A 27,810-nucleotide genomic window follows, 5' to 3' on the forward strand; every position below is an offset into this window, starting at 1 on the left:
ACACTGGCGGCCAAAAGTTTGGAATAATGTACAGATTTAGCTATTTCAGAACGAAATTGGTACTTTAATTCACCAAAGTGGCATTCAACTGATCACAAAGTATAGTCAGGACATTACTGATATAAAAAACAGCACCATCACTATTTGGAAAAAAGTCATTTTTGATCAAATCTAGACAGGCCCCATTTCCAGCAGCCATCACTCCAACACCTTATCCTTGAGTAATCATGCTAATTTGGTACTAGAAAATAATTTACCATTATATCAAACACAGTTGAAAGCTATTTGGTTCATTAAATGAAGCTTAACATTGTCTTTGTGTTTGTTTTTGAGTTGCCACAGTATGCAATAGACTGGCATGTCTTAAGGTCAATATTAGGTCAAAAATGGTAAAAGAAGAAATGTCTTTCCCTAGAAACTTGTCAGTCAATAATTGTTTTGAGGAATGAAGGCTATACAATGCTTGAAATTGCCAAATAAACTGGAGATTTCATACAATGGTGTACACTACAGTCTTCAAAAACAAAGGACAATTGGCTCTAACAAGGACAGCAAGAGATGTGGAAGGCCATATGTACAACTAAACAAGAGGATAAGTACATCAGAGTCTGTAGTTTGAGAAATAGATGCCACACATGTCCTCAGCTGACAACTTCATTGAATTCTACCCGCTCAACACCAGTTTCATGTACAACAGTAAAGAGAAGACTCAGGGGTGCAGGCCTTATGGGAAGAATTGCAAAGAAAAAGCAATTTTTAAAACAGAAAAAAGGTTAGAGTGGGCAAAGAAATACAGACATTGGACAACAATTGGAAAAGAGTGTTATGGATCTTAACCCCATTGAGCTTTTGTGGGATCAGCTAGACTGTAAGGTGTGTAAGAAGTGCCCGACAAGACAGCCACATCTATGGCAAATGCTACAGGAAGCGTGGGGTGAAATGTCACCTGAGTATCTGGACAAAATGACAGCTAGAATGCCAAGGATCTGCAAAGCTGTCATTGCTGCACGTGGAGGACTTTTTTGATGAGAATTTTTTTTTCAAATATAGTAATTTCTTTTCAAATGACTAAAATAAAAAATGTTCACGTTATTAATGTCCTGACTATACATTGTGATCAGTTGAATGCCACTTTGGTGAATAAAAGTATACATTTCTTTCCATAAGAGTAAAATCTGTACATTATTCCAAACTTTTGGCCTCCAGTGTATATTATATACAGGTATATTTTCTCCTTCCTCCTTTTCCTCTCATTTTTCTGACTTTTCTTTCTCATTCTCATTCTTGTTCATCCATCTTCCTCTCTTAAACACACACACATTACTGTTTTCTTGCAGACTGATCTCACAGTAAAATTGAAAACAATTTCTCTCTGTCATTAAATCTGACTAAAATTCTCCACCATTAAATATGTTAATACTCAGGGTTGGGGAGTAACGGAATACATGTAACAGGATTACGTATTTAAAATACAAAATATAAGTAACTGTATTCCACTATAGTTACAATTTAAATAATTGGTAATTAGAATACAGTTACATTCAAAAAGTATTTTGATTACTGAAGAGATTACTTTGCATTTTATTGTCATTTGTTTCATTTAATATTTAGTCCTTTCAGATAGAAAACATTTATACATATAAATGATATGATCCAAAGTGCATTTGAACAGCGGTGAAACACTTTCTTATGATGTGTTACATTCATACGAGCAGACAGAGAAGTAAGTTTGAAGTAAATTTGGAGCAGAAGAAATAGAAATAAACCTTGTGTAAATTGTCAGCTTTACGCTAAGCTAAAATGATATTTCTAGCCATTTTACATGCACGTTACCAGGCACGATCATATTTTTTTTTATCAATAAAATTCACGTTAGATCATAATTTCTTTTTTTCTAGGAAGACCTTTGATATTAGGGCAAAAATCATATTCTTGATAATAATTTTTGTATTGTTTTCCTGTAAAAATATCCAAAAATCCTTAAAATAAGATCAGTTTGATTTATCTTGTTTTAGAAACAACACTGCATAAGATATTTAGGTTTTTCAGAGAATGTATTTTTTTATTTTTTTTTACTTTATTATGTCTTTCCATTCAAATCATTTAATACATTATACAAATAAACATTCTTTTAAAGACATAATATTTTTTCCCAATAATTGTTCACTTTTTCTTCTACTTTCTTTTAATTTGTTTTTCTTTTGTGATAATACCCACCACCAACACATAAAAAAAACACTTAAATAGAAACAATAAACCAATAAGTACGTAATTAAATGCTTTTACGTATAAAACTTACATTTACATTTTTACTTACATTCACACACACACACACACACACACACACACACACACATACATACATACATATATATATATCAGGCTCTTATAACCACACATAGTACCTTAAAATAATTCAAATAAACATAAAAAAATATATATAATACTAATAATAATGATAAATTAGTAAACATAAATAAATACAAATAAATAATTAAATTAAAGAGGAAGGAGTGTTATATGAAAAAAGTAATTAATCTAATGTATATTCCTTTGTTTTATATTATATTCTTTGATTTTAGAGGTGCCCATATCTTTTCAAAAAGTATACTTTTGCTCTTTTGGATATGTTATCATCTCCATAGAATGTACTTTGGAAACTAGATCTAATCAATCATTTAAAACTGGGGATTCTTGCCATCTCCAAAATTTTGTTATTGCTTTAAAAGCTGTAATTCTCAGTATTCTACATAAATATAACTCATCTTTATTAAGTAGCATAGGTCTTATACCCAAGACTATATATTGCATCTTTATTATATTTGGTTTCTTAAAAATTTCTTCTATTACCTGAATTACTTCTATCCATTTTTTTTTTTTTTTTTTTTTTTTTTATTGGTTTACAAGTATATATAAAAAAATATATATATGTGTATAATGAGCTTTAAGTTCACCACAGCTTCTCCAGCAACCTAAAGATGAATGATTATACTTAGAGGATATTTCTGGTGTTATGAAATATCTCATATTAACTTTCCAAGCGTATTCTTGTCAAAATGGAGATTGTGTGGTTTTTAAAATTCCTTTTAAACTTTGTTTCCAATCTCCTTCTGTTATTTTATTTTCCAAATCAACTTCCCATTTTATGTTAATATTATGTAAACCCTTATCCTTGATTTCTTGAAATATTTTATTTATTCGTCCTATCAAATTATCTACATTGTTAATTTTACTAACTTTAATCATAAAGTGCAACAGAGGGTGAATATCGTCTAAAGTTTTTACTTTAATTTCATCATTTAAATAACTTCTTATTTGAAGATATTTGTAAAATAGTTTCCTAGACACTACATATTTTTCCCTATGTTCTCAAATGTCTCTATCTCATTGTCTCCATAAATTTGATAAAATCTTATAAGCCCTTTGCTAGCCCAAACCTTAAATACATCATCAAAGGCATTTGGTTTAAAATCTGGATCTTTTGCTATTTCTCTTAAACAGACCATCTCATGATCCCTAATATTCATCACTTCTCCAACATTTAAAAGTTTCACCTATGCAATAATAACTAGTATTCATATTCTTCTCCCACAGAATATTAATGTACTAATTGCATCAAGTGACCCTGTTTCCATATGTTTCCACTTTGATGTATTATCCTCTTGCATCCAATTCATAATTGGCTTAACCTGGGCTGCATAATAATAATTCTCCAAATTAAGCAATGCTAGACCCCTCATCCTTTACTGTTTTGTAAAACCTTAAGTTTTACTCTTGGTTTTCCTTCATCCCAGATACATTTTCTAAAAATGCATTGCCACTTTTTAAAACTACTAAGCTTTATATAAGCTGGAAGGTTTTGAAACAGAAATAAGAATCTTGGAAGTATACTCATTTTAATTGTACTTATTTTTTCAAACAAAGATAATGGTAGTGTTTTCCACCTTTTAAAATCATGTCTTATGGTAGTTTCTAGAATATCATAATTACACTTATATAAATGTTCTACATTGTTTGGAATTATCACTCCCAAGTACCTTATTTCAGTTTGGTTCCATTTAATATTATATTTCTTTTTAAAATCCTTTTGTAATTTACCCCCTATTTCCATAACTTCTGTCTTATTAAAATTTAGTTTATAACCTGACAAATCTCCATATATATTTATCTCTTCTAACACTGATGGTAATGATGTTTCTACATCTGTTAAAAACAATATTACATCATCTGTATACAATGCAAGTTTAAGTTCCTCATCCTCAATTTTAAGACCTTTTATTGTGGAATTAATTTGTATACTCTGTGCTAAGGGCAAATATCTGAGGTGACAAGGGATCCCCTTGTCTTGTCCCCCTCATTAATGCAAACTTCTCTAAAAGAACTGCATTGGCTCTAACTCTTGCATTTGGTTGGTTGTATATTTTTTTGACTAATTTAATAAACCGTTGATTAAAACCATATGCTTCACAAGTTTCAAAAATAAAGGGCCATAGAACCCTGTCAAAAGCTTTTTCAGCATCTAATGTCATTATTAACATTTGTTTCTTAGTTTTAGTTGCATAATCATAACATTTAGTGTTTGTCGCACATTATCATACAATACCCGGTTTTTCACAAAACCAGTTTGATCTAAGTTAAAATTAAATTAATCTAAGTTAATTATTGGTATTATATCAGCAAGTCTGGTAGCAATTATTGATGTGAATAGCTTTTGATCTACATTTAACAAAGATATAGGTCTATAAGATGAACATTGTGTGGGGTCTTTCCCATCTTTTGTATTACAGTTATAATGGATGAGTTCCATGTCTGTGGCCACTCATCCTTTTCTAAAATCCAGTTAAAAACCTCACTCAATATTTGGGACATCAATTTATTAAATTCTTCATAAAATTAATTTGTAAATCCATCACTACCTGGACACTTTTCTGTTTTACTTTTTTTAATAATTGTTAAAATCTCTTCTTCTGTTATTGGAGAGGTTAAAACTTTATTTTGTTGACATGTAATTGTAGGAAGGTTCAAAAAATTCAAGTACTTTTTAATTTTAGTTGTATCCAAAATGTCTGAATCTGGTTTATAAAGAGACTGGTAATAATCTCTAAAACACAAAACTGTTTCTAATTTTCCCTTCCTTTCTACTAAATCTTTATCCCTTATACTCTTTATTACAGATTTTTCTTTTTGTTTTTATTTAAATGCTAACATTTTTAGAGATTTTGCACTATTATCATAGTATTTCTGTCTAGTATACATTAAAATCTTCTCAATTTCTACTATTGCTATTTTATCTAAGGCCTTCCTTACCTCCTTTAGCTCTTCATACACCTCCTTGTTTTTATTTTTCACATGCTTTTCCTGTAAAACTTTAAATTTATTTTCTAAGTTTAACTTCTCTCTTTGACTTTTTTCCAGGATGCATATGCCATTATTTCCCCTCTCATTGTGGCTTTAGCAGCCTCCCACAATATAACTGGTGTCACTTCTCAATTATTGTTTCTCTGTATATAATTTTTAAAGCAATGCATTATTTTATCCTTAAAAATATTATCCCTAAGAAGAGAATTATTAAACCTCTATATTGAAATTCCTTGTATGATATACTACAGTTATTGGTAAAATTTCACAGTGCTTTACCCTTAACACATCATTTTTAAACATAAATATATAATCTACTCTAGAATAAATATTATGAGCTTCAGAATAATATGTGAACTCTTTAATCTGCGGATGCATAAAACGCCACACATCTATCAACCCCAGCTCCTCACCTGCTTGTTGCAAGAGTGTGGCCCCTTTTATTGATTTTTGTTTTTTATACTCTGAGTATCTAGTTCCTCATCCATAACCAAATTAAAATCCCCCGCCTTAACCATTATTCCTTTAACCTCCATTACTAACAATAATAAAATATTTTTTTTAAAACTTACATTTTCCTCAGGTGGATTGTATACATTAATTCGAGTCATTAATTGTTCTTTAATTCTCCTCTCACTTGTACATATCTTCCCTCCTTATCTATTTTACTAAATTCACTTTTAAAGTTCAAATGTTTCTTATTAACCAATATTGCTACTCCTCTTTTTGCTAATGTAAATGATGATGCGAATACTTGAGCTGCAACTAACTTATCTAATTTTATATGTTCATCTTTATTTAAATGTGTTTCTTGTAAAAAAAAAAAAAAAGTTAAAAAAAAAATCCCTTTTTTTCTCTGGGAAGTTTCTGAAGTGCCTTCTTTCTTTTTATTGGATTATTTAAACCATTTGTGTTTAAAGTTATTATTCTAAGTCCCCTCATCTACTTTTTTTTTTTTTTCCTTGATGCAATACTGATGTTTATATCATTATAAAGAGATATATTAAACTCTCTCACCTCATCATATTCCTCCCTCATAATTACAGTCTCACATAAACGAAAAATAAAACAAACTCCCAACCTTTGCATAAACAAAAAAGAATTACATACATTCACCCTTAACAATAGACTTCCAACTGTGGCATCCTTCACAAGTTTGCCCAATATTGTCCAAAATTTCCTTTGATTTTGGCAAAGGGGTCTCCAAATTCCCAGTGCATTTGTTCCCTTGTAACTAATAGTGGTTTTTAACTGAAAAAATAATTTTCTTTCCTCCCCTTTTAAGAATTTTTTACAAAAAAAAAAAAAAAAGAAAAAGAGAGAGGAGAAATAGAGAGAAAAAAACATAAAAATAAATAAATAATAAAAAAACATAGTACTAATAAAAATAATAAACAATAATAAAAAGTAAAATATATATAAAGAAATAGTAATAATAATAATAATAATAATAATAATCAATAAACAAAATTTTCCTTCCCTCCTTCCTCTCCCCTCAATCCTTCTTTGGGGGTTATTTAATCATTAACCTGAGATTAGCAAGTTTCTCTAACTTAAACATTTATATTGAAATAATTTCATTCTTTTATTCCTCAAAAAAAAAAAAAAAAAAAAAAAATAAACTTGTAAATACCAAGTTTAAGGGGCAATTTAAACTTTTTAACCCTTATTAAATTATAAATGTTTCATTCCACTCCTTTCTTCCCCAACAAAATTAAAATTAAATCAGTACTTTATTTTATCATTCATTTTCTCTCTCCAAGGCATTTTGAAGTACTCCTCCCGCTCATCTGAATTTCCCTGACGAGTCCATTGAATTTTAGTCCATCCAGTGGTCTCCAATGATCGCTGGAATTCCTGCACCCTTTCGTTCATTCTTTCAATCTCCTCCGGGAAATGTTTGTTGTATTCCTTAACAACTGTCTGAATGCTGTCATATGTCTTCTGGCCTTCCTTCCAAAATATTTTCAGTTTTGCTGGGTATCGAAAGTGGGACTTAATATGTTTTTCTTGAAGCTTTTGGCACATCCATCTAAATTAATTCCGTTGTTCTAGGATTTTTGCTGAGAAATCCTGATCGAAGTATACTCTATTCCCCTCATAAGTTATCTCTCTCTTTGCCCATGCAGCCTGCAAAACTCATTGCTTCATGTTCCATGTCAAAAATCTGATCACAATGGATCTTGGTTGAGAACTTTCATGGGGGAATTTCCTCGATGACATGCGGTGCGCTTGTACTATGGTCGGCTGTTCGGTGATACCACAGGCCTCTTTCAAAAGTCTTTCAACAAATCCCACAATGTCGGTTCCCTCGCTTCCTTCATTTATCCGGTAGATCCATATATTATTTTGCCAAGATTTATTTTCTAAATAATCAGTCCTTTCCCGCAGCATTCTGTTTTGGTGTAGAATAAAACTTAAAGCTTGCGTTGAAAGCTGCTGTCTTTCCTTCACCTCGGCAACTCGTTCCTCCGCTTGTTATATTCGCACTTTCATATCTCCAACGGTTCCTTTTAACTCCTTTACATGCATTCTTAACTCACCGATCTCTTGTTTAGTATCCTTGGAAAAACCTTGAAATTCTCTTCTAAATTCCACGATTTCTTCTTTTAGTGACTTCAGGAGTTCAGTAGCTTCTTTTCCAGCCATATTGGCTTCTTTTCATCCGCTTTGTTTCTCTTTAATTTTTGTTTCCGTCTTTGCCCCAGATCTCAATAGCATAACAAAACAATCATCTTACAAATTACAAAAGGAAAATCAAAGAAACAAAAACCCCCAAGCAATCTTATAAACAGGGATATTGAGAGTCAGTTTTTACCACGCCGATCGAACACGTGGCATTCCACCGGAAGTCTCTGTCTCTGTTAAGAATGTATTTTTAACGTGTATTTTTTCTTACTGTACAGGCAGAGTTTTTATAGTCAAAACAAGTGAAACAATCTACCAGCGCTGAAGAAGTCATCCAAAGTATTTAGAATACATTACTGACCTTGAGTAATCTATCGGAATACGTTACAAATGACATTTTACAGCATGTATTCTGTAATCTGTAGTGGAATACATTTCAAAAGTAACCCTCCCAACCCTGTTAATACTACAGGCTCATTGTACTGTATCTGCTCACAATTTATATGCAAAGAATTTAGCTCAAAAGGGGATGGACGATTTATTTGGGGAATATTGAAAGAATTAAGGTTTACGACCGAAAGTCTTTGGCCAGCAATGAGTTGATCGGAACCTAAGATTATTATTTACAGTAATACTACTTCCATGGCCATTGAAAATAATTTCATAAATAGATTGAAATACTGTTTATAAGCATGATTTAATCAAATACACAGTCAATTTCTCTTTGGATACAAACAAGACTTTATTAACTAAACTAAAACATACAACTAAACTAACACAGAAAAAACAAACATAAATTTGGGTTGGTTAGTGAGCTTTGACAGAAGATGAAATGAAAATAATCTGCAACAGCAAAATGAACTTTATGGAGTCTATAGACCTTGCCTTGAACAAACCCTGAGAACTTCATTTAGTACGCCGTGATTTGAGATCGGGTTACTCAAATTATAATCACAAAAAGTGAACATTTTAATCATGAATTTCATAAGAAAACTATAACTGCAAATAACCCAGACAAAACTTCACACCATCATTCTGGAATTTAAGAGACAATCAATTACATACCAAACACTTGTACTTTCTTATTAAATTACAGTTATAATTCAGTTATAATGCATTATAAAACTTACTACTATTTAGTTTGTTAATTTTAAACATGGATCAGTAGCGGTTCTAGCTTGTATGGCGCCCTGGGCGACTGCCTCGTGCCGCCCCCCACACAAGATGCCGCCCTGGGCAACTGCCCATGTCGCCCATGCCTAAATCCGCCAATGACATGGATAATACATTACATGTTATGAAAAACATAATTGTCAGGGTTTTCATCTGCATAGGATGCATTTGTCCATATTTTTAGTATAATCCTACACATGGCTGTGTACTTGGATTGTAGTGAAATAAGAAAAGTCCAAAGTCCATGTCAGATGTTCATGAATTAGGCTTCATGTGAGCTGGTGAGCCGGAAACATGCCTCATAATTAGTATAATAATTTTAAGTGTAGAGAGTTTGTTATATTGAAGAGCAATGGAATGCCTTTGTTCTGGGATTTCACGGGTTTCCATGGCAACCATGGCAACGGTTCTTTATCTATCTCTTGGAATGTGTGTGCCAGTTGTGGAGGTTCTCTAGGAGTGTGTTCGGACAGATCTGCCCTTTGTGTTTAAGGCAGTTAAGATTTGCCAGTTGCCAGAAGTTCAGACTTGCCAGCACCAGTCCGTCATTAAGTCGTTCTGCGCAGAGTTGTTGAATTTCTCTTAGTTATCTTCTGCCTCCAAAGCACTACATGATACAAACCTTAAGTCGCAGTGAGATTTATTCCTCTGATCACATCTATTTCTTTTTTCTTTTTTATTATTAACAATTTTTTATTGATTCCAAATACAAATTTAAACAAACAACACAAGAATAAATGAAATCAACTCTTAAAAATGATGTGCCCTAAAACGGCTTTGAGGAACTAGTTTCTTAGGTGCGAAAGTGACGAAAAGCACTAGTCCCGGGGAAAAGTACCTAAAACGGGCTTTAGTACTGCCAGTGGGAAAGGCCCTATAGATGGACAAGTAGACAGACAGAAAGAAGCCATTAAGAAACCCAGGGTTTGTTCCACATTTATTTTTATTCCTCTTCTGGTCTCTCAGGTCCCTGCCTGGTCTCTCTCTCTGTCTGTCTGGTGGTGGTTTTGAGCTCCTCTCTCAAATGTTGTTGTAATGGAGACTCATTATTGCTATGGATACTGCTGAAAGAATTGTGATAACTGACCTCTCTCCTTGCCATAATTACCAGCCTTTTCATAAAGTTAAAATGTCAATTATGGCCACCCCTCAAGCTCCTCCTAGCACTCACATTATTTCTCACTTTCTTCCTCCTCTTATAAAAGGAGTGTTTTTTTTTTTTTTTTTTTTTTTTGCCCCAAGGGGAATGTCTTCTCATGCAAAATATTTATTCAGTAAATACTTGAGGAGATGTATTCAGAGAGCCCCGACCACACATGAAGACCTATTATCCCTCTCTGAATATGATGAAATTATTGCAATATTGAGAAGGATAGGGCTGAATACTTCCCAGAATATAAAATGATTTAGGAAAGTTACTTTGGTGAACTTCTGTAATGAAATGCAGTCAAATCTATGGTTTTCTACTTTTTTTCACTGTGATGTAAACAGATAATGTGCTAATAAAATAACGTTGTATATTTGTATTTTTAATAACATAATAACAATGTAATAACAGAATCAATTCAATACCATGTGAATTTCTTTATTTCATATAGGACACAGAGATCCTGAATTCTGCGATTGTGACTGGACGACGCGTTTCCATGCCGGTAAAGGTTGTTACCATAGAGCAGGATGGAACGGTGAGAGAGGTGGATGACCCCGTGACCTGCATCTCCACAGATGAGGATGTCCTCAAGGTGAGTGCTCAACTGTTTTCTCCTCTTGATCTCATGCTGCCTTCTTCATCTTCTGCCCGCCTCTCTCCATCAAAATATCAGACTGTAGTTTTTCGATATATTTCATCTCACAAAACAGTAGAAGCGACAGACTCCAGCAAGACTCAGGGAAGCCCAGGGTAGAGGCAGAGAGGAGACGAACAGACAAGACGAGAACAGCAGGCACCAACGAAATCTTAAAATTGTGACATGGACTTTAATGGAATAATTTTCCCTGTCTGCTGTGTTGACGTCATAGCTTACGATAGTCACTAGTGAAGGGCTTCAGACTGTGTGAATTCTTGCATTCCTGCACCAGCTGAGCAACTGCCATTGAGAATGCTAATGGCCAGCTCATTCCGGGTATTAAAGACCTCCTTGGCCTGTACTGTATAATCTTGGAATAGAAAGGACCAGTGAGAGGGCATAGGATGAGAGTATTATTTTCTGTTATTGTACAGCTTTTTAATTTGTTTTCAGAAAAGAGAACATTTTCTGTGCTTTGCTGTTGTAGAAGGCATATAAAGACAAGCATTAATGTCTACGCTGTGCTTTACATTTCTTACTCTGTTGTTTTGTTGTAAAAAATACAACACTTGTTTTTCTGAATGATGGTAAAATGTACCCGTGGGCTTTGCATGACAGTGGCTTTAGAGTCTGCCTTGCTTTGCTCTCCTGAGCCATGAGATAACAACTGAACCTTTCAGATACACCCGATGCTGCAGCAATTTCCATTTACAAGCAGCAGTATGGAATTTAAATGCAATCAATACCCAGTAAAGATGAAAAACTCATTCCAAGGCTTTAATGCAAAGTTGGACAACAGAGCGTGTTATTAAAGGAATTACAGAATGCTCAATATTGTTGGTGTTGTGGTAGAATATAAAAAGAGCATCAGGAGAGGAACGGAATCTGTTTCATGACAGAAACATGTGGTGGGGAAATTGCAGCAGGTGTACCTGTCTACTTGTGGTATCATAAAGATGGTGTGTTTGACCTCCGGGTGATGTGTATGACAGGTGTAAACAGGAAACATGACAGCATCATACTCAAGATAAGATACAGAAGTGCACAGTCAGGATAAACTCGACAACGCATATTTTCACAAGGCCAACATATTCCACCTTTATTTGTTGAACAAGAAAGTAGAATAGGGAATGGGAAGATGATTATAGTAGAAAATGCAACAATCTTTTGACGGCATCAAGCAAAATTTCACATGTGAAAATGCTTCTATTTTTATTATTTTGCTCATTAATTTCTTACATTTTCATTACAAATCATATTATCACCATTCCTATTTGAGTGAAAAGTTGACTTAAAGTCTACATGATTTTCTTAGTATTGCTTTGATGACTACAGGCACTTAAACCGGCATGGACTCAAAGTTTAAAGTACAAAAACCTGATGATCTTTCTTATACCAACATGAGAATATACCACCATTTCAGAATGTTCCAAAAAGCATATTTTGTACTTCAATAGAAGCAAGGAAATCAGACCTTTCATACAAAGGATTTAAAGAGTTAGTCTAAGGGACTGTTCCAAAACCTAGTGAGCTTCCTCTGGAGGCTGCATTTTAAGGCATCAAAGGTGTGCTCCCAATTTGAAGGCTGTTTCAGGATGTAGGTAACTTTATTATGCTGCCTCATGAGATATCAGGTTTTGACCATATTCAAAGGTAGCATTTATCAGGTAGGCAATACCAGAATGCACTGTGATGAGCTTGATGCAAAAATAAATCCAAGATGGTGGACTAATTGAAATAAATTTCTCATTATAAATATACTTATATTCCTTTCAATATTGAAAAGTATAGATAAAAAATAGTTTAATATGATAGAAAACTGACTATTTCACCCACAAATGTGTGTGTGCTATGAATATTTATTGTTCATTAGAGTATTGTGTCATTCCTTTCCTGTGAGTTGTATTGAAATCATTAGCGAATCGAGTCTGCCGTGCACTGTGTGAGAGGAATGCTATTTGAATGACACGTGGAGTTGCCGCCTTTGTACAGCATTCCAAATTAGTCTCTTATGAGGATCCATTTCAGTTAAGATGCTGCCATAGAAGACAGCTGCCTAAGTAGGCAGGAAATAGCAAGGAAGCTCACTAAGTTTTGAAACAGACCCTAAATATCTTTTTTTGTGTTCCTCAGCAGAAAGACAGTAATATAGATTTGGAACAATATGAAGCAAATAATGATGATTAAATAATGAAATATTTAAGTTAAATTTTTGGGTGAACTATTTGATTTTTGACCTAGAAATAATGCAGAATCTTCATCTTCATTTTACATCATTATGTTTATTTCCAGGTTTAAATTAGATTTAGAGTCTCGGATTTTCAGTGTGGACTTCTGAACCCCACTAAAGTTTCACTGTGTTCTTCCGCTGTAAGCCAGAATGAATTAATTCAGGGTTGGGCTAAAGGATAATGTTGTCCTTTTCAAAAGATGTCACCTTGTCGCATTGCCACCTCACAGGTTCAGGTGTTGAATGCGATCTTATCTTAACCGTCACAGACTGTGGTTAATCAGTTCCACATTTATGTGGGTTGAAGGGCTCTCGTAATGATGGCTGATCAAATAAATAAAGTAGTCAGCTAAAGAGATCCCATAGGCTTTAGCACTCCAATCCCAGTGTTTAACCAATGTCAGGCCACAGCCTTAATTGGTTCTTGTGAAGTCTCCCTCAGTAATGTCTGTGGTAATTGAATTTGACAAAGAACAAGAAGGACAGAGAGGCATGGAGGTAGGAGTGTGTGTGTGTGTGTGTGTGTCTGTGTGTGTGCATACACACTGACATATGGGGACACACGAAACCAAGAGGATTATAAATCAATCCATTACCACCACCTTTTTCCTTTTCTTCACTATTTCTTCTCTTTGTTGTAACATGTTCTTTTTTGTGTGTGTGTAAATTATTCAGTTTTAAAGGAATAGTTCACCAAAAAGTGAAAGTTCTGCCATCATTCACTCACCCTCATGTTGTTTCAATTTCAAATCCTATGACTTTCTTCCTGCCGTGGAACACACTAGGATATGTTAGGCAGAATGACAGTCACCATTCACTTTCATTGCTTCTGCTTTCCATACAATGACAGCGAATGGTGACTGAGGCTGTCAGTCTATTACATTCCGCTTATTATCTCCAAAGTCTTAAGTATTTGAGACGACATAAGAGTAAATAACGACACAATATTAGGGGGGGGTGGGGGAACAGGTAAACTAAATGTTTAAAATACATTGGCTACCGGAGACATTGTAGGTGTCTTCTGTGTCTGAAAGAGAGAGAGATTTGTGTGGAGAGGTGTACAGTGCTAATCTGTTTAATAACTCATTCAGTGACAGGCGGGCAGCTATCTGGTGATTCTGTAATCATGTAAAACTCTGATGGTTAGGAGCATCAAGCCGTTCTTAGACTCTTAAGGACTCTTAAAGAAAAATATATTTTTAAAGAGAAAAAAAAAAAGATGACAGTGTGTGGGTATGTAACCACTTTTATTTATCTTTAGAAATGAATAATTAGTTATGATCAATCTTTCATTAAGGTTACTGAATTATTTTCTGAATATCTGTTGGTTCCTAAAGAAGAACTAGCAAGTAGATTGCTTGGAAGCAACTAGTTTGTAGAAACTTTTAAAGAGCACCTATTATGGTTTTTCAAATATTACCTTTCATGTAGTGTGATATATATCTGTTTGTGAATGTAAAAAAGTCTGCAAAGTTTCAAAAATCAAAGTGCATAAAATATGGAATTATTGACAACCAAAATGATTCTGAACACCTGAAATGAGTCGTTAGTAATTCCAGACTTACTTCTTGTACTAACCTACGTAATGTGGTAACAAAAAACCCACCTCTGGTCTGTTTACATGTACAGCCAGTGCAGGCTGTTAGCCTGTTAGCTGTTAGCCTCTGCTAATTTGCTAACTCACGTTATTGTCAAACTACATATAAACTTACCACTGAGAAATGTCCTGTTCTCATTGTGCTTGCGATGGTGGTTCGGGTTGATCTTCTGATGTATCACTATCGGACTCTGGCTCAAATTGGTAAGGTAAAACAGAAATTTTTTCAGACGGAGCTGAAACTCGGATATTGTAGTGGGCGTTTCCTTTCCGACATGCGCTGTAAGCAGTAGACCAATCACAACAGACTGGGACATCTGACCAATCAGAGCAGAGTAGGCTCTCTGAAAGGAGGAGTTTAGAATGAATCCTTTAGAACGGATCATTGAAGGAGTCGTTTTTGACACTGAGAAAAAAAGGTAATGCTGCAATTTAAATTATGAGCACATTAAAGTGTTTTTTGACCTTGGATGCATGTAAATCTATTGTATGAGACCTTTAAAACAAAATTAGGCATGTTTAAAAATAGGTGCACTTTAAAAGTGTTTACAATGTGCTTTACTGAAGAAATATATAGTAAACATACGAATATGTGCATATGCATACATATGGAAGAAGATTTAAGAAAATAAAACTTGACAGGGTAAGAATAATAACAAGGAAATAGAATAATAATAATAATAAAAAAATAAAAAAAAATGCAACCATTTTTTTATTTTTTATTTTAGGAATTGGCAACCCTCCAGACCTTATAATATAGGGCCGTGACATTATTTATCAAGGCTAATTGAATCTAAAATGTGGCTATTTTAGATTGAGTATTATAAAAAAATTTTAAAAAAAAATCTATCTTAACATTTTACAACTGAGCACAGAGCAAAAGATTGATATCCCATTGTAAGAAACTCGACTACGCATTTCATTTATGGTATCATTTTAATGTGTGTTTTCTGTTTATTTTCACTAGCTGGGTTTCCATCCACGTATTTTTATCTGTATTTTGGGATACCACATAAAAACTGCTGGATGGAAACACTAACATGCAAATAAAATCTCCAAAATGTGCATAAAAAACATATATGCTCGCTTGAGGTGGGTACATTTTTTTTGTTTGTTGCGCATAAACTATCATGGAAACAGATTTACTGAATAAACTCTTTAAGAATACAAGATTTGCATCAAAAATTAATGTGCACTAACCTGCTCTGGTCATCCTGAAATAATGTTGTTTAAAAAAATCCAATGCCTGCATAAAGTTTACAAAGGAAAGAAGTTGAATACAAACTAGAACTGTCCTGAACAGCAGATTTATCAGAATCAGAATCAGAATGAGCTTTATTGCCAAGAATGCTTACACACACAAGGAATTTGTCATGGTGACAGAAGCTTCCAGTGCAAGTGAATGCAACGTATATAAATACATACAAACATATATATTTAAACATATATACATATAGTGACATAAAATGAAAAAAATGTATAAATAAAATATAACGGATAAAAAAAAGAGAAATATACAATAGTGCAATAATGTTTTTAGAATATTTTAAATACAGATATACAATTCCCTATCTGTCACTCACTCGACGTTTTGTCAATGTAGTGACACTAGGGGTCACACTTGGGAGCCCCAAACACCTCTGATCTTTGAGAAAAGGCCAATGAAAATTGGCAAGTGGAATTTGCATGCCACTCCCCCGGACATGCGGGTATAAAAGGAGCTGGCGTGCAACCACTCATTCAGATTTTCTCTTCGGAGCCGAGCGATGTTGGTGTATTCCACTGTCAATCCATTCGCCTCTGTAAGAAAGCAAACTGTCTCACACGGCTGTTGGATTCTACGGTGCATCACACCAGTTTCTCCCCTCTCGCACAGATAAGTGCAGAGAACGCCCCTGGGCGCTTTGGCAGCACGAGTTGAGCGCTAAAAAAGCATATATTTTCTCTAAAAGAGCATATATTTTCTCTAAAAGAGTGTATATCCTCTAAAAGAGTGGGCACTTATGGAAAGCGTCTTTTTAAAGATGTTCCGGTTATATGCAGTTCCTGGTTGCAGTCGTTATCTCTCTGCTTCTGATGGTCACGATCGCTGCCTTACCTGTCTGGGCTCCAGACACGCTGTGACAGCGTTCATGGATGGTTCATGCCTGCACTGCAAGAGCATGACCATGGCCACATTGTGATCGCAGCTTTCCTTCCTCAGAGGGAAAGCCACTCCAGCTGCTCCCCGCTGTGGTTCTTCTGCCCGCGGGCACAAGACCGCGACGGTTAGTGCTGGGGGCGATTTGGGGACTTTAATGGAAGTCACTCCGCTGGGTGAATCCCCACGGACCTCCCATTCCCCAGCACGCTTGTGCGCCCCGGTTGAGTTCCGGGATAAGTGGAACCCTCCACCCTGCCCTGAACCCTTGCGGCTTGATGATTGGCTCCTGTGATCAGAGCGCCACTCACGGCCACACTCCGCCCCGGTGCCTTTCTTCCTGGAAGTGCATGAAGAACTCGCGAAGTCATGGCGGGCACCTTTCACTGCCCGGACTGGGATTTCGAGTTCTGCTGCTCTCACAACCCTCGACTGCAGGGTGGCCAGGGGCTACACGGATGTTCCCCGAGTAGAGCAGGCGATTGCTGTGCACTTGTGCCCGCAGAGCGCCGCCACCTGGCGGAACCATCCTAGGCTCCCATCCAAGGCCTGTAAGACTACCTCGTCTCTGATGGCGAAGGCTTACAGCGCCCCGGGGCGGACCGCCTCCGCTCTGCATGCCATGGCCCTCCTGCAGGTCCACCTGGCCAAGGCATTGAAAGATGTGTACGAGGGTGGTCCTGACCCGAGGAGCTCCCTGCAGGAAGTTGACGCCCCCCGTCTCACGGTCCGCTACCAAGAACCCTAGGAAGGCTTCTAAGTGCCTCTGAGAAGGGCGACCCAGAGGTGAAGAGACTCGCACCGCATTTGGAGGTGGTAGAGAGACCACTCTATTACCCGGTGGAGGCTCGGAGGGAGAATCCTTGGTTCCTTTTTTTATTAAGTTCACCACACGCCCAAAGGGCTGCGGTACCCACATTTTCACAAAAAAAGAGCGCTTTCCTCACTCTCTGGGTCACACACTCGATGCCTACGGCCGTCGTTCTTACGACCAGTGCATTGCAGGTGTGGGCTTCCCGCCTCTGCGCACCTGGCCGTGACACACACACACACCCATGCACAAGCGGTTGTGGCAGGCTATGAGGACGCTCAGCCTCCTCCCCTGTCACTGACCAGTCCTACATTGGGTACGTGGAGCAAGGTAAGTGCTTTAACGTCTCTCCCTGTACAGTGAGATCGGGACACAAGGCACCCCGACGTAACACTTCCCGCCCCGCTCCACCATGGTTAACACTCTCCAACCCGTCGCGATGGCTGGCCACGACGATCCGACTTGGCTACATGATTCAGTTCGCCAGGTGCTCGCCCAGGTTCAGCGGCATCCGTTTCACCTCGGTAGGTGGCGAGGGCGCTGCTGCCCTACGTGCGGAAGTATAGATAGAGCCTGTCCTTCCGACCGAGATGAAAAGCAGCTTTTACAGCCCCTACTTCATCGTGCCCAAGAAAGGCGGTGGGTTGCGACCGATCTTGGACCTGCGGGCACTGAATCAGTCCCTGTACAGGCTTCCATTCAGGATTCCCCACTAAGGGAAGTGGGCGTCCGCATTCTCGATGACTGTCTGATCCTAGCTCACTCTCGAGATCTGTTGTGTGCACACAGGGACCTGGTGCTCAGCCACATCAGCCGATTGGGGCTTCAGATCAACTGGGAAAAGAGCAAGCTCGCCCCAGCACAGAGCATCTTTTTTCTCGGGATGGAGTTGGACTCGGTCGCTATGACCGCTCGTCTCACGAATGAGCGCCCTCAGTCAGTGCTGAGTTGCCTGATGGCATTCAGGGGGAAAACAGCGGTCCTACTGAAACAATTTCAGAGGCTCCTGGGGCATATGGCATCCTCAGCGGCGATCACACCCCTCGGGTTGATGCATATGAGATCACTTCAGCACTGGCTTCAGTCTCGAGTCCGAGATGGGCATTGTGCCGCAGCACACATCACATGGCTATCACGCCGATCTGCCAACGCTTGTTCAGCCCTTGGACGGACCTGGCATTTCTATGGGCAGGGGTTCCCCTAGAGCAGGTCTCCAGGTGAGTTGTTGTCACGACAGATGCCTCCAAGTTGGGCTGGGGTGCCGTTTTCAATGGGCACGCAGCTGCAGGTTCCTGAACAGGCCTTCGCCTGCGTTGGCATATCAACTGCCTCGAGTTACTCACGGTACTGCTAGCCCTGCGGAGGCTTCGGCTGTTGATCCAGGGCAAGCATGTGTTGGTCTGGACGGACAACACGGCAACGGTAGCGTATATAAACCGCCAAGGCGGTTTGCGCTCGCCCCGCATGTCGCAACTCGCCCGTCATCTCCTCCTCTGGAGCCAGCAGCGGCTCAAGTTGCTGTGGGCCACTCATATCCCCGGTGAACTCAATGACATAGCGGACACGCTGTCGCGGCAGGTGACGCACAGGGGAGATTGGAGGCTCCACCCCCAGGTGGTCCAGCTGATTTGGAGTCAATTCGACGAGGTACAGGTAGACCTGTTTGCCTTGCGGGAATCCTCCCACTGCCCATTGTGGTATTCCCTAACCGAGGCCCCCCTCAGCACGGACGCACCCGTGGTGGTAGGCACTATTACTCAGGCCAGAGCCCCTTCTACCAGGCGACTGTACGCCTTGAAGTGGCGCTTATTCATGAATTGGTGTTCTTCCTGAGGCGAAGACCCACAGAGTTGTGCAGTTGGGTCGGTGCTTTCCTTCCTGCAGGAGAGGTTGGAGGGGCGGCTGTCCCCCTCCACCTTGAAGGTATATGTAGCCACTATAGCAGCACATCACAATGCAGTGGACAGTAAGTATTTAGGGAAGCACGACCTGATCATCAGGTTCCTTAGAGGTGCCAGGAGGTTGAATCCTCCTAGGCCGCACCTCGTTCCCTTATGGGACCTCTCTGTGGTCCTGCTGGGCCTACAAGGAGCCCCTTTCGAGCCTTTAGAGTCAGTTGAGCTGAAAGCCCTCTCCTTGAGGATGGCCCTCCTGACTGCGCTTACCTCCATCAAGAGGGTTGGGGACCTGCAAGCATTCTCTGTCAGCGATACGTGCCTAGAGTTCGGTCCGGCGTACTCTCATGTGACCCTGAGACCAAGGCCAGGCTATGTGCCCAAGGTTCCCACTACCCCCTTTAAAGATCAGGTGGTGAACCTACAAGCGCGGCCCTGGGAGGAGGCAGACCCAGCCTTGTGTTGCTGTGTCTGGTACGTGCTTTGCGTATCTATTTGGACCGCACGGAGATCTTTAGAAGCTCAGAGCTCTTTGTCTGTTTCGGGGGACAGCAGAAGTGGAACGCTGTCTCCAAACAGAGGATTGCCCACTGGATTGTGGATGCCATCACGCTGGCATACCAGGCCCGGGGTGCGCCATCCCCTCTGGGACTAAGAGCCAACACCAGTCTCTCAAATGACTTCATGACCACAGATGTCAGAGTGACAGGTCTGTAGTCATTAAGTCCTTTGGTCTTGGGTTTCTTTGGGATGGGGATGATTGTGGTGCATTTGAAGCAGCAGGGAAATTCACGCTGCTCCAATGATCTGTTGAAGATCTGTGTGAAGATGGGGGCCAGCTGGTCAGCACAGGATGTTAGACAAGTAGGGGAAACACCATCTGGGCCCTGTGCTTTTCTTGTCATCTGTTTCCGGAAGTCCCGGCACACATCATCTTCACAGATCTTAAGTGCATGTTGAGTAGCAGGAGAGGGGAGGAAGGTGGTGGCAGGAGGTGTGAATGTTTGTGTGCTGTGAAGGTTGGAGCAGGTGTGGGTTGTGTTACTGGGCTTTTCATATCTACAGTAAAACACATTCAGTTCGTTAGCCAGTTGTTGATTCACTACAATGTTGGGGGATGGTGTCTTGTAGTTGGTAAAGTCTTTCAGGCCTCTCCACACTGATGCTGGGTCATTAACTGAAAACTGTCTGTGATCTGATCACCCAGTTGTTGTAGCGCTGCGTTCAGGCATGCGTGTGGAGGAATATAGACACTCAAAAGAATACACGAGGAAAACTCCTACGGCAATTAGAAAGGCTTACATTTTATGAAGAGCGCCTCTAAATTAGGACAACACATCTTCTTCAGCATTGTTGCATCTGAACACCAACATTCGTTGACGTAACGTTCCACCACCTCTTGTTTTCCCTGTTAATTCCATGGTGCAATCTGCTCTGAACAGCTGGAAGCCCAGCAGATGTAATGCGCTGTCCGGAATGGCTTCACTCAGCCAGGTTTCCGTGAAGCTCAATGCAGCAGAATTTGCAAAGTCCTTATTTTTCGGGTGAGGAGAAGTCATTTGTCCCCTTTGTTTGGAAGAGAGCGGAGATTCGCTAGATGGATGCTTGGCAGCACGGTTCGAAAGCCGCTGTGTCGGAGCTTGACCAGCGCACCGGCTTGCGTCCCACATTTGTGTCTTTTAGTGCCCTTGTACAGCACCGCTGCCCCTCCGACTAAAATGTCCAACAGAACGTCCGAATAATCAAAAACCAGTTAACGTTTGTCTGGCGTGTGCTGCCGAATATTAAGCAGCTTGTCTCTGGTAAAACTGATTGGAAATAAATTACTAAACACAGGACAAACAAACAAAAACAGCAAAAGAACTGGAGAGCTCCATACCGAGGCAGCCATCTGTGGTGCCATCTTATATGTATATCATATTATATTATATTTCTATTATATTATATTATATTTATTGATACTTTTGAAAAATATGTTATAGATCCGCACGGCAAAGACATAATGAAGGAGGAACGCACACACATAGTTGTGCTCCCAAATATGTGTGAAGTGCTGTCGTTCCCAGACAAAGTTCTTTAAAGTGTTTTGTCTGCATGTCTTAAACTGTGAGTATTTTATTAATAAAACAGTTTATCCGGAAGTGATGATTTTGTTTTTTTTGATTACATGGGATGGAATCGGCATTATTTGATTACATGGGATGGAATCGGCATTATTCGTATAATGTTTTTGCGATATTATGGTTTTTCGCCTTAATTAAATGAACAAATTGGATGGAAACATAGCTACTGTTTATTTCTGTGTTTTCTAGCATTTCTGGCTTTTGAACACAGATTTTACAAAGTAATGAAGTTAAAATCTGTAAAATTCAAAGCCCTGAGTAATTTTAACATGCACGAAAAAGAGAATGATGTTATAATACAGATTTCAGAATAATGTGGACATAATCCGTTTATGAACCCCAATAAACATCACATTCTCTAATAAATCACTGTAACACCCTTTTAAAACTATATCGATAGCTTCCATATTCTGTGCTTAGGAAGTACAGTGAGTACAGCTAAGCTCCCATAATGCAGCTGGCTCTGCCAGTGGACCTATAACTCACAACTAATGGACCCTCTGACACCCTCCAAGGGGTCATTTCTAGCTCTGGTAACAGCCTTTGATCTGACCTTCCTCTTTCTCCTAACCCACACAAAAGGAGTGGCGAGGAATCAATTAACCATCCTCCGTAAACCCTCATTTTCCCAATGGGAGATATTAAATGTCTTTTACAAAGCATTATTAGGCCTCCTAGCCATGCATGCTGGCCAATAGAATTTTAACACTGAATAGGGTTCAGTTTTTTAGGGTTCATTCTTAACACTGGATAGACATAATCATGGGTTATCTTGTTCCATGTTTCACACTGTTCATACCCCTTGATTATAATAATTATAATTTTTTTCTCCATATATATAAGTTTAATAAAATTGGTTGGACAAAAACAGAACAGGACGAGCACACAACTGGTTTAAATTACTACTTGTCCATCTATGGAAATGTTTCCACAAAATCCGCTAATGTCTTCTGAAACATACTACAAAAATTGTCCGGTTCCTAGCATTGAAACAACCATTTTGCTACTAACCCGGATCCCAAAAATGAACATTTACTCAGCGTTGTGTCATTTCCATACCTGTATGTTTTACCTGAATTAACACAAAAAAAGATGTTTAGTTTAATGTCCAGACTGCTCTTTTCCTTATGATAAAAATGAATGAAAACAGAGGCTGTTGAGATACTGAAAATGAGAATAAAGCACAATTAAGTCCTTTTTGTTAGAAAAAGGCTGATCATTTAAACCCCTATTCGCTGAAAATCTTCCTCTCCACTGAGCTCTCAAAACATATTAGTTTTTATGTGCATTCAAACATCACGCTTTAAGACAAAAAAAAAAAAAAAACATTCAGGTTTGGAATGACATGAGGGTGAGTAAATGATGACATAAAATGTATTTTTGATGAACTATGCCTATGCTTTTTATCATTATTCAATTCACATCATAGTCTTCAGAGACTTTCTGTAGCACACAAGGTCCTAGAATGGAAAGCCAGTCCTTTTCTAACTTTTCAAATTGATATGCAGGATATTTACATAATATTTGCATAGGTATATAAGTCATGTGTGTCCCCAATATGTCTGATATTATTATTAGTGGTCTAATCCCATCAACATATTCTCTTTGGGAGATGAACTAAAAACAAAGTCCTTTTTTTGAGACAAGTTTATAGATACACATATACATATACAGATTTTTAGAACAATGAAACTATAACACCATTCCTCCATGACAGAGTTTTATTCCAGTGAGCAGGCAAAATAGAAACGTTAGCATTCAGTAAACACTGAAAGTCATCTTCTGGGCACTTGATTTCTCAGATACCCCAATATTTCAGCTACAATCTGGCATTGTTTCCCATAAACACCTAAAAGCGACACTTCCATCTGCATGAGCGTGTGTATTTAGTTACACAGTATGCCATTATATCATTTGAAGTGAAACTCTTGGAGCATATTTGATTAGAAATGCTTTCATTACACACAGCACCAGCAGCTATGTCAGTCCCTTTCTCCATTACTTCTGTCTGAAAACTGTTTATCACACACACACACACACACACACACACACACACACACACACACACACACACACACACACACACACACACACGCACGCAGATGGAAGCTTTGTTCTAAAGGTGTTTATGGGAATGACACCATATTGTTGAATAATTCAGTAGAAAAAGCCTTTTAGCACAACAAAAAGTTTCCATATGTCTGTCAGTGTACTGTATGTCAGATAACTCACAGTGAGACGGAATCTGCCAGTATTTGCCTGGGAGATGTTATATATAAACACACAAGAACTCCATGTTGCATGCTATGGCATGCTTTGCCATTTTATCTTGGATTGCACCCAACTGATAAAGCTCCATAATAAAGTAACTTAAACAATAGCACTGCATTTACTGTATTAGCAGATTGTTATGAGAAAAACTTCTTGAGAATTTTTTATTTATTTCATTTTTATTTATATAGCACTTTTCACAATAAATATAGTTTCAAAGCAGCTTTGTAGAACATCATGCCATTAAAGCCCACAGTGAGCAAGCTAAAGGTGACTGTTGCAAGGGGAAAAAAAACTCCATTTAATGTTAGTGGAGAGAAAAACCCTTAAGAAGAACCTGACCTCTGGCTTTATGATATATGTAAATATGGCAATATTATTTAAAGGTTTGAGCAAAACCGATAAGCACACATAAATTTATTCCCTTTATTCCCGCTTCCATGTCGTTGTAAACACTTTTACTGCCATATGTACCAGCTTATCACATGTGCACTTGTATTGTGCTCATACTTTTTTACATTTCATCGTCAAAAGCAGAGATTAACAAGTCTCGCTAGATTGTAACGCTACAATCTACTTAACGTTTTCCATCGACCTTCGAGCTCTTAACTATACTATTTTAAACTAGCTGCTCTGTTCTGAAGTTGGATACTACTGGGCTGTGAGCACTCAGCGCTGACTCTCCGGGGAGGAAACTGTATTTTGCCGCACTCAATGTTGCACTGCTTTGTTTTAATATTTCTAAAGCATTAGCTGTATTAGCACTACCAGTTTATGTAGTTATGTACGATACAAGACCTCAAAGTCTGCCATGATATCATTTCGAGCTGATTCAGGGGCCTGCGATCTATATGAAACAATATTATGTGCTTTTTTTTTTTACAATCAGTTATATTTATTATGCTACAAATGCAACCAACGACAGAAGACTATTTTTATGTGTTATGAGCCAGTAAAGTTTGACATGCATTGAGTCAGCACATGTCAGTCAGCGAACGTTTAATTGAAGTTATCGGTTTTGTCTCTCTCCATGATCGCTCAGACTACTACTACATTACCGCTGGGAAATGCAGTTAAACTAACAGCTTCACCATTAAGGCTTATCACCACTGAGAGACACAACAGACGGAGTGACAGAGCTTACGTTTGAGCGGAGTTCCCTTGTTGGAAGGAGATATAAATATTTAACATGGCAGAGGAGAGAACAGTTTCTATAGTGAATGACTGTTGAGCACCGGCTACCGCAAAATACTCAGGAGGACCCCCGCACGGATGGCTATTTTGAGAGTAACAAAATAAAGGTGCATTTAAAAAAATACACAGATGTTTATGCGTTGCATCGATGTCATTGCATCATTGGTTATTTGATAGATACATCAATCCAGATCAATGGATCGTTACACCCCTAATTAGCAGCATGTTTCACCCAGGGTTATGAATCCCTGCTTGGGTTAACCAAAGTAATGAAGAGATACTAAGATCTCCTATCAATATTGAACCCTTGCTCAACTATCTTTACTTTTAGTGTACCCAAACTCACATTGGATAAAAGCATCTTCTAAATGAGAAATTAATGAGTTTGGTTGGTGACACTGAAATGATTTCATGGTACGATAACAGCATTTTCAGATATTTGGAGTTAGCTGATGTCATGTCAACAAGAATCAAGCAAATTAAACTCTCAGATTGTTTTAAGAGATCAGACTTAAGGTTAGCACCACACTTTTGAACTCTAATTCCCCTCTCTATCTCCTTCTCTATCCATTTATTTTTCATCTTTCCCCTTTGTTCCTCTGTGACACTGATCATTTGCAGAGCTTTTAAGTCTCACATCATGAATGCAAGGCGACAGGTTACGAGCTTTATGATCAATCACAAAAAATTCTAATTATGCTAAGATAAGTGCATCAAGACTGAACATAGTGAGAAACAGAGATGGGTTTATACCATGTGGGTCTAATATCAGAAATTTCACTCAGCAGATGCATTTTGAGAAATTACCTAAAGAAGAATATTTACAGATGAATATTTAAACTGATAACATACAGGGTGCTATGGGAGTTTCTAACCTCAGGCTGTGTCACATTTAGAGTTTGGAATCTGAATGTCTCACCCTCTGCAGTGGAAATGCTCTAAATTTAAGTTAAATTCTGGCTTAAACTTAGTGGAAGAAAGGTGACTGCAACTTTTCAGTGTGCATTTGCGAGTACACACTAGTAAAATACAAATATTATGCCTTTTTTTATTTTTTTTATTTTTTATCTAAGCCAACATAAATAAAAAGATTACACTTTTATGAACCTTTAGAAGCATTTATATCTAGGTGTTTGGAGGTTTTACATTTTTATCTACTTTGACATCATAATTTGTCCTTTTTTGATCCAATAACAGTAAAAGTGAAGATGAACACTGTGCAAGATCATCAGTCTGTTTTAAAAACCTCTCCTTCTATCTGACCATTGCTCGGCAACCAGTGAACCAAAGCTGTTCTTGCCTGTCCAGGAAATTGAATCCGCCCCTTCCAGCTGATGCCCACCGTCTTTGTCTCCTCTTTTTTTCTTTCCATTCTCTTTTCTGCTCTCTATCTCTATTGCCTCCTCTTTACCCCCCACCAATCTATATCTCTCTCTTCCTCCTCAACACCGTGGAGCGGCAACTGCCAATTCTTCCGAGTAATTTGCGAGTTGGGCGGGTGATGGGATTGGTGAATTGTGGCACCTGGCAGTGTTTAGCATTGTCAGCCAAATAATCTGTGATTTATCACTACAGAGACCAGCAAGGAGTGGAAGAAGACACAGAACAGATAGAATTGTATGGGTAAAAGTGGAGAAAAGAAGACAAAACAGACAGGAGAGACAACAAACTGTTTTCTTACAGAAGTGGTATTGAGTAGGGTGGGTGGGATCAGCACCGTTGGGACGATCTGTATATGAAGTCTCAAATTAGTAAAGTTGTAAATGCACATAGATTGACACTAGAATGAGACTTTAATTATTGCCTTAAAGGTTAGTTCTTTGTCTTTTTAAAGGAATTCATAAACCTAATCAGGTGTTTTACGAAAAAATATAGCCAAAAATGAACTTTTTTTGTCTTGTTTTATGATCATGTAAGAAAACATCAGAAAGCAAAATGCCAAGAAATTTCATAATAACAAAAAAAAGAAACATCCCTTTTTCAGGACACTGTATTTTAAAGATAATTTTGTAAAAATCCAAATAACTTTACAGATCTTTATTGTAAAGTGTTTAAACAATGTTTTCCATACTTGTTTAATGAACCATAAACAATTAATGAACATGCACCTGTGGAATGGTCGTTAAGAAACTAACAGCTTACAGACAGTAGGCAATTAAGAGCACAGTTATAAAAACTTAGGACACTAAAGAGACCTTTCTACTGAAAAACACCAAAAGAAAGATGCCCATGGTCCCTGCTCATCTGCGTGAACGTGCCTTAGGCATGCTGCATGGAGTCATGAGGACTGCAGATGTGGCCTGGGCAATAAATTGCAATGTCCGTACTGTGAGACGCCTAAGACAGCGCTACAGGGAGACAGGAAGGACAGCTGATCATCCTCGCAGTGGCAGACCACGTGTAACAACACCTGCACAGGATCGGTACATTCGAGTATCACACCTGCGGGACAGGTACAGGATGGAAACAACAACTGCCCGAGTTACACCAGGAATGCACAATCCCTCCATCAGTGCTCAGACTGTCCGCAATAGGCTGAGAGAGGCTGGACTGAGGGCTTGTAGGCCTGTTGTAAGGCAGGATCTTACCAGACATCACTGTCG

The 27,810-nt window shown here is 38.1% G+C and overlaps 1 protein-coding gene across 1 annotated transcript in view; it reads left to right on the forward strand.

Moving 5' to 3' along the window:
* The window catches only part of LOC127432331 (transmembrane protein 132C-like), a 463,488-nt gene that overhangs the window by 412,458 nt on the left and 23,220 nt on the right, over positions 1-27,810 (forward strand). The window contains exon 5 of the mRNA XM_051683250.1: positions 10,758-10,901. Within this exon, the coding sequence (XP_051539210.1) occupies positions 10,758-10,901 (144 nt within the window). The remainder of the gene's footprint in view (positions 1-10,757; positions 10,902-27,810) is intronic.

The sequence above is a fragment of the Myxocyprinus asiaticus genome, chromosome 4 (genome assembly GCF_019703515.2).
Source record: "Myxocyprinus asiaticus isolate MX2 ecotype Aquarium Trade chromosome 4, UBuf_Myxa_2, whole genome shotgun sequence".
Taxonomy (NCBI): Eukaryota; Metazoa; Chordata; class Actinopteri; order Cypriniformes; family Catostomidae; genus Myxocyprinus; species Myxocyprinus asiaticus.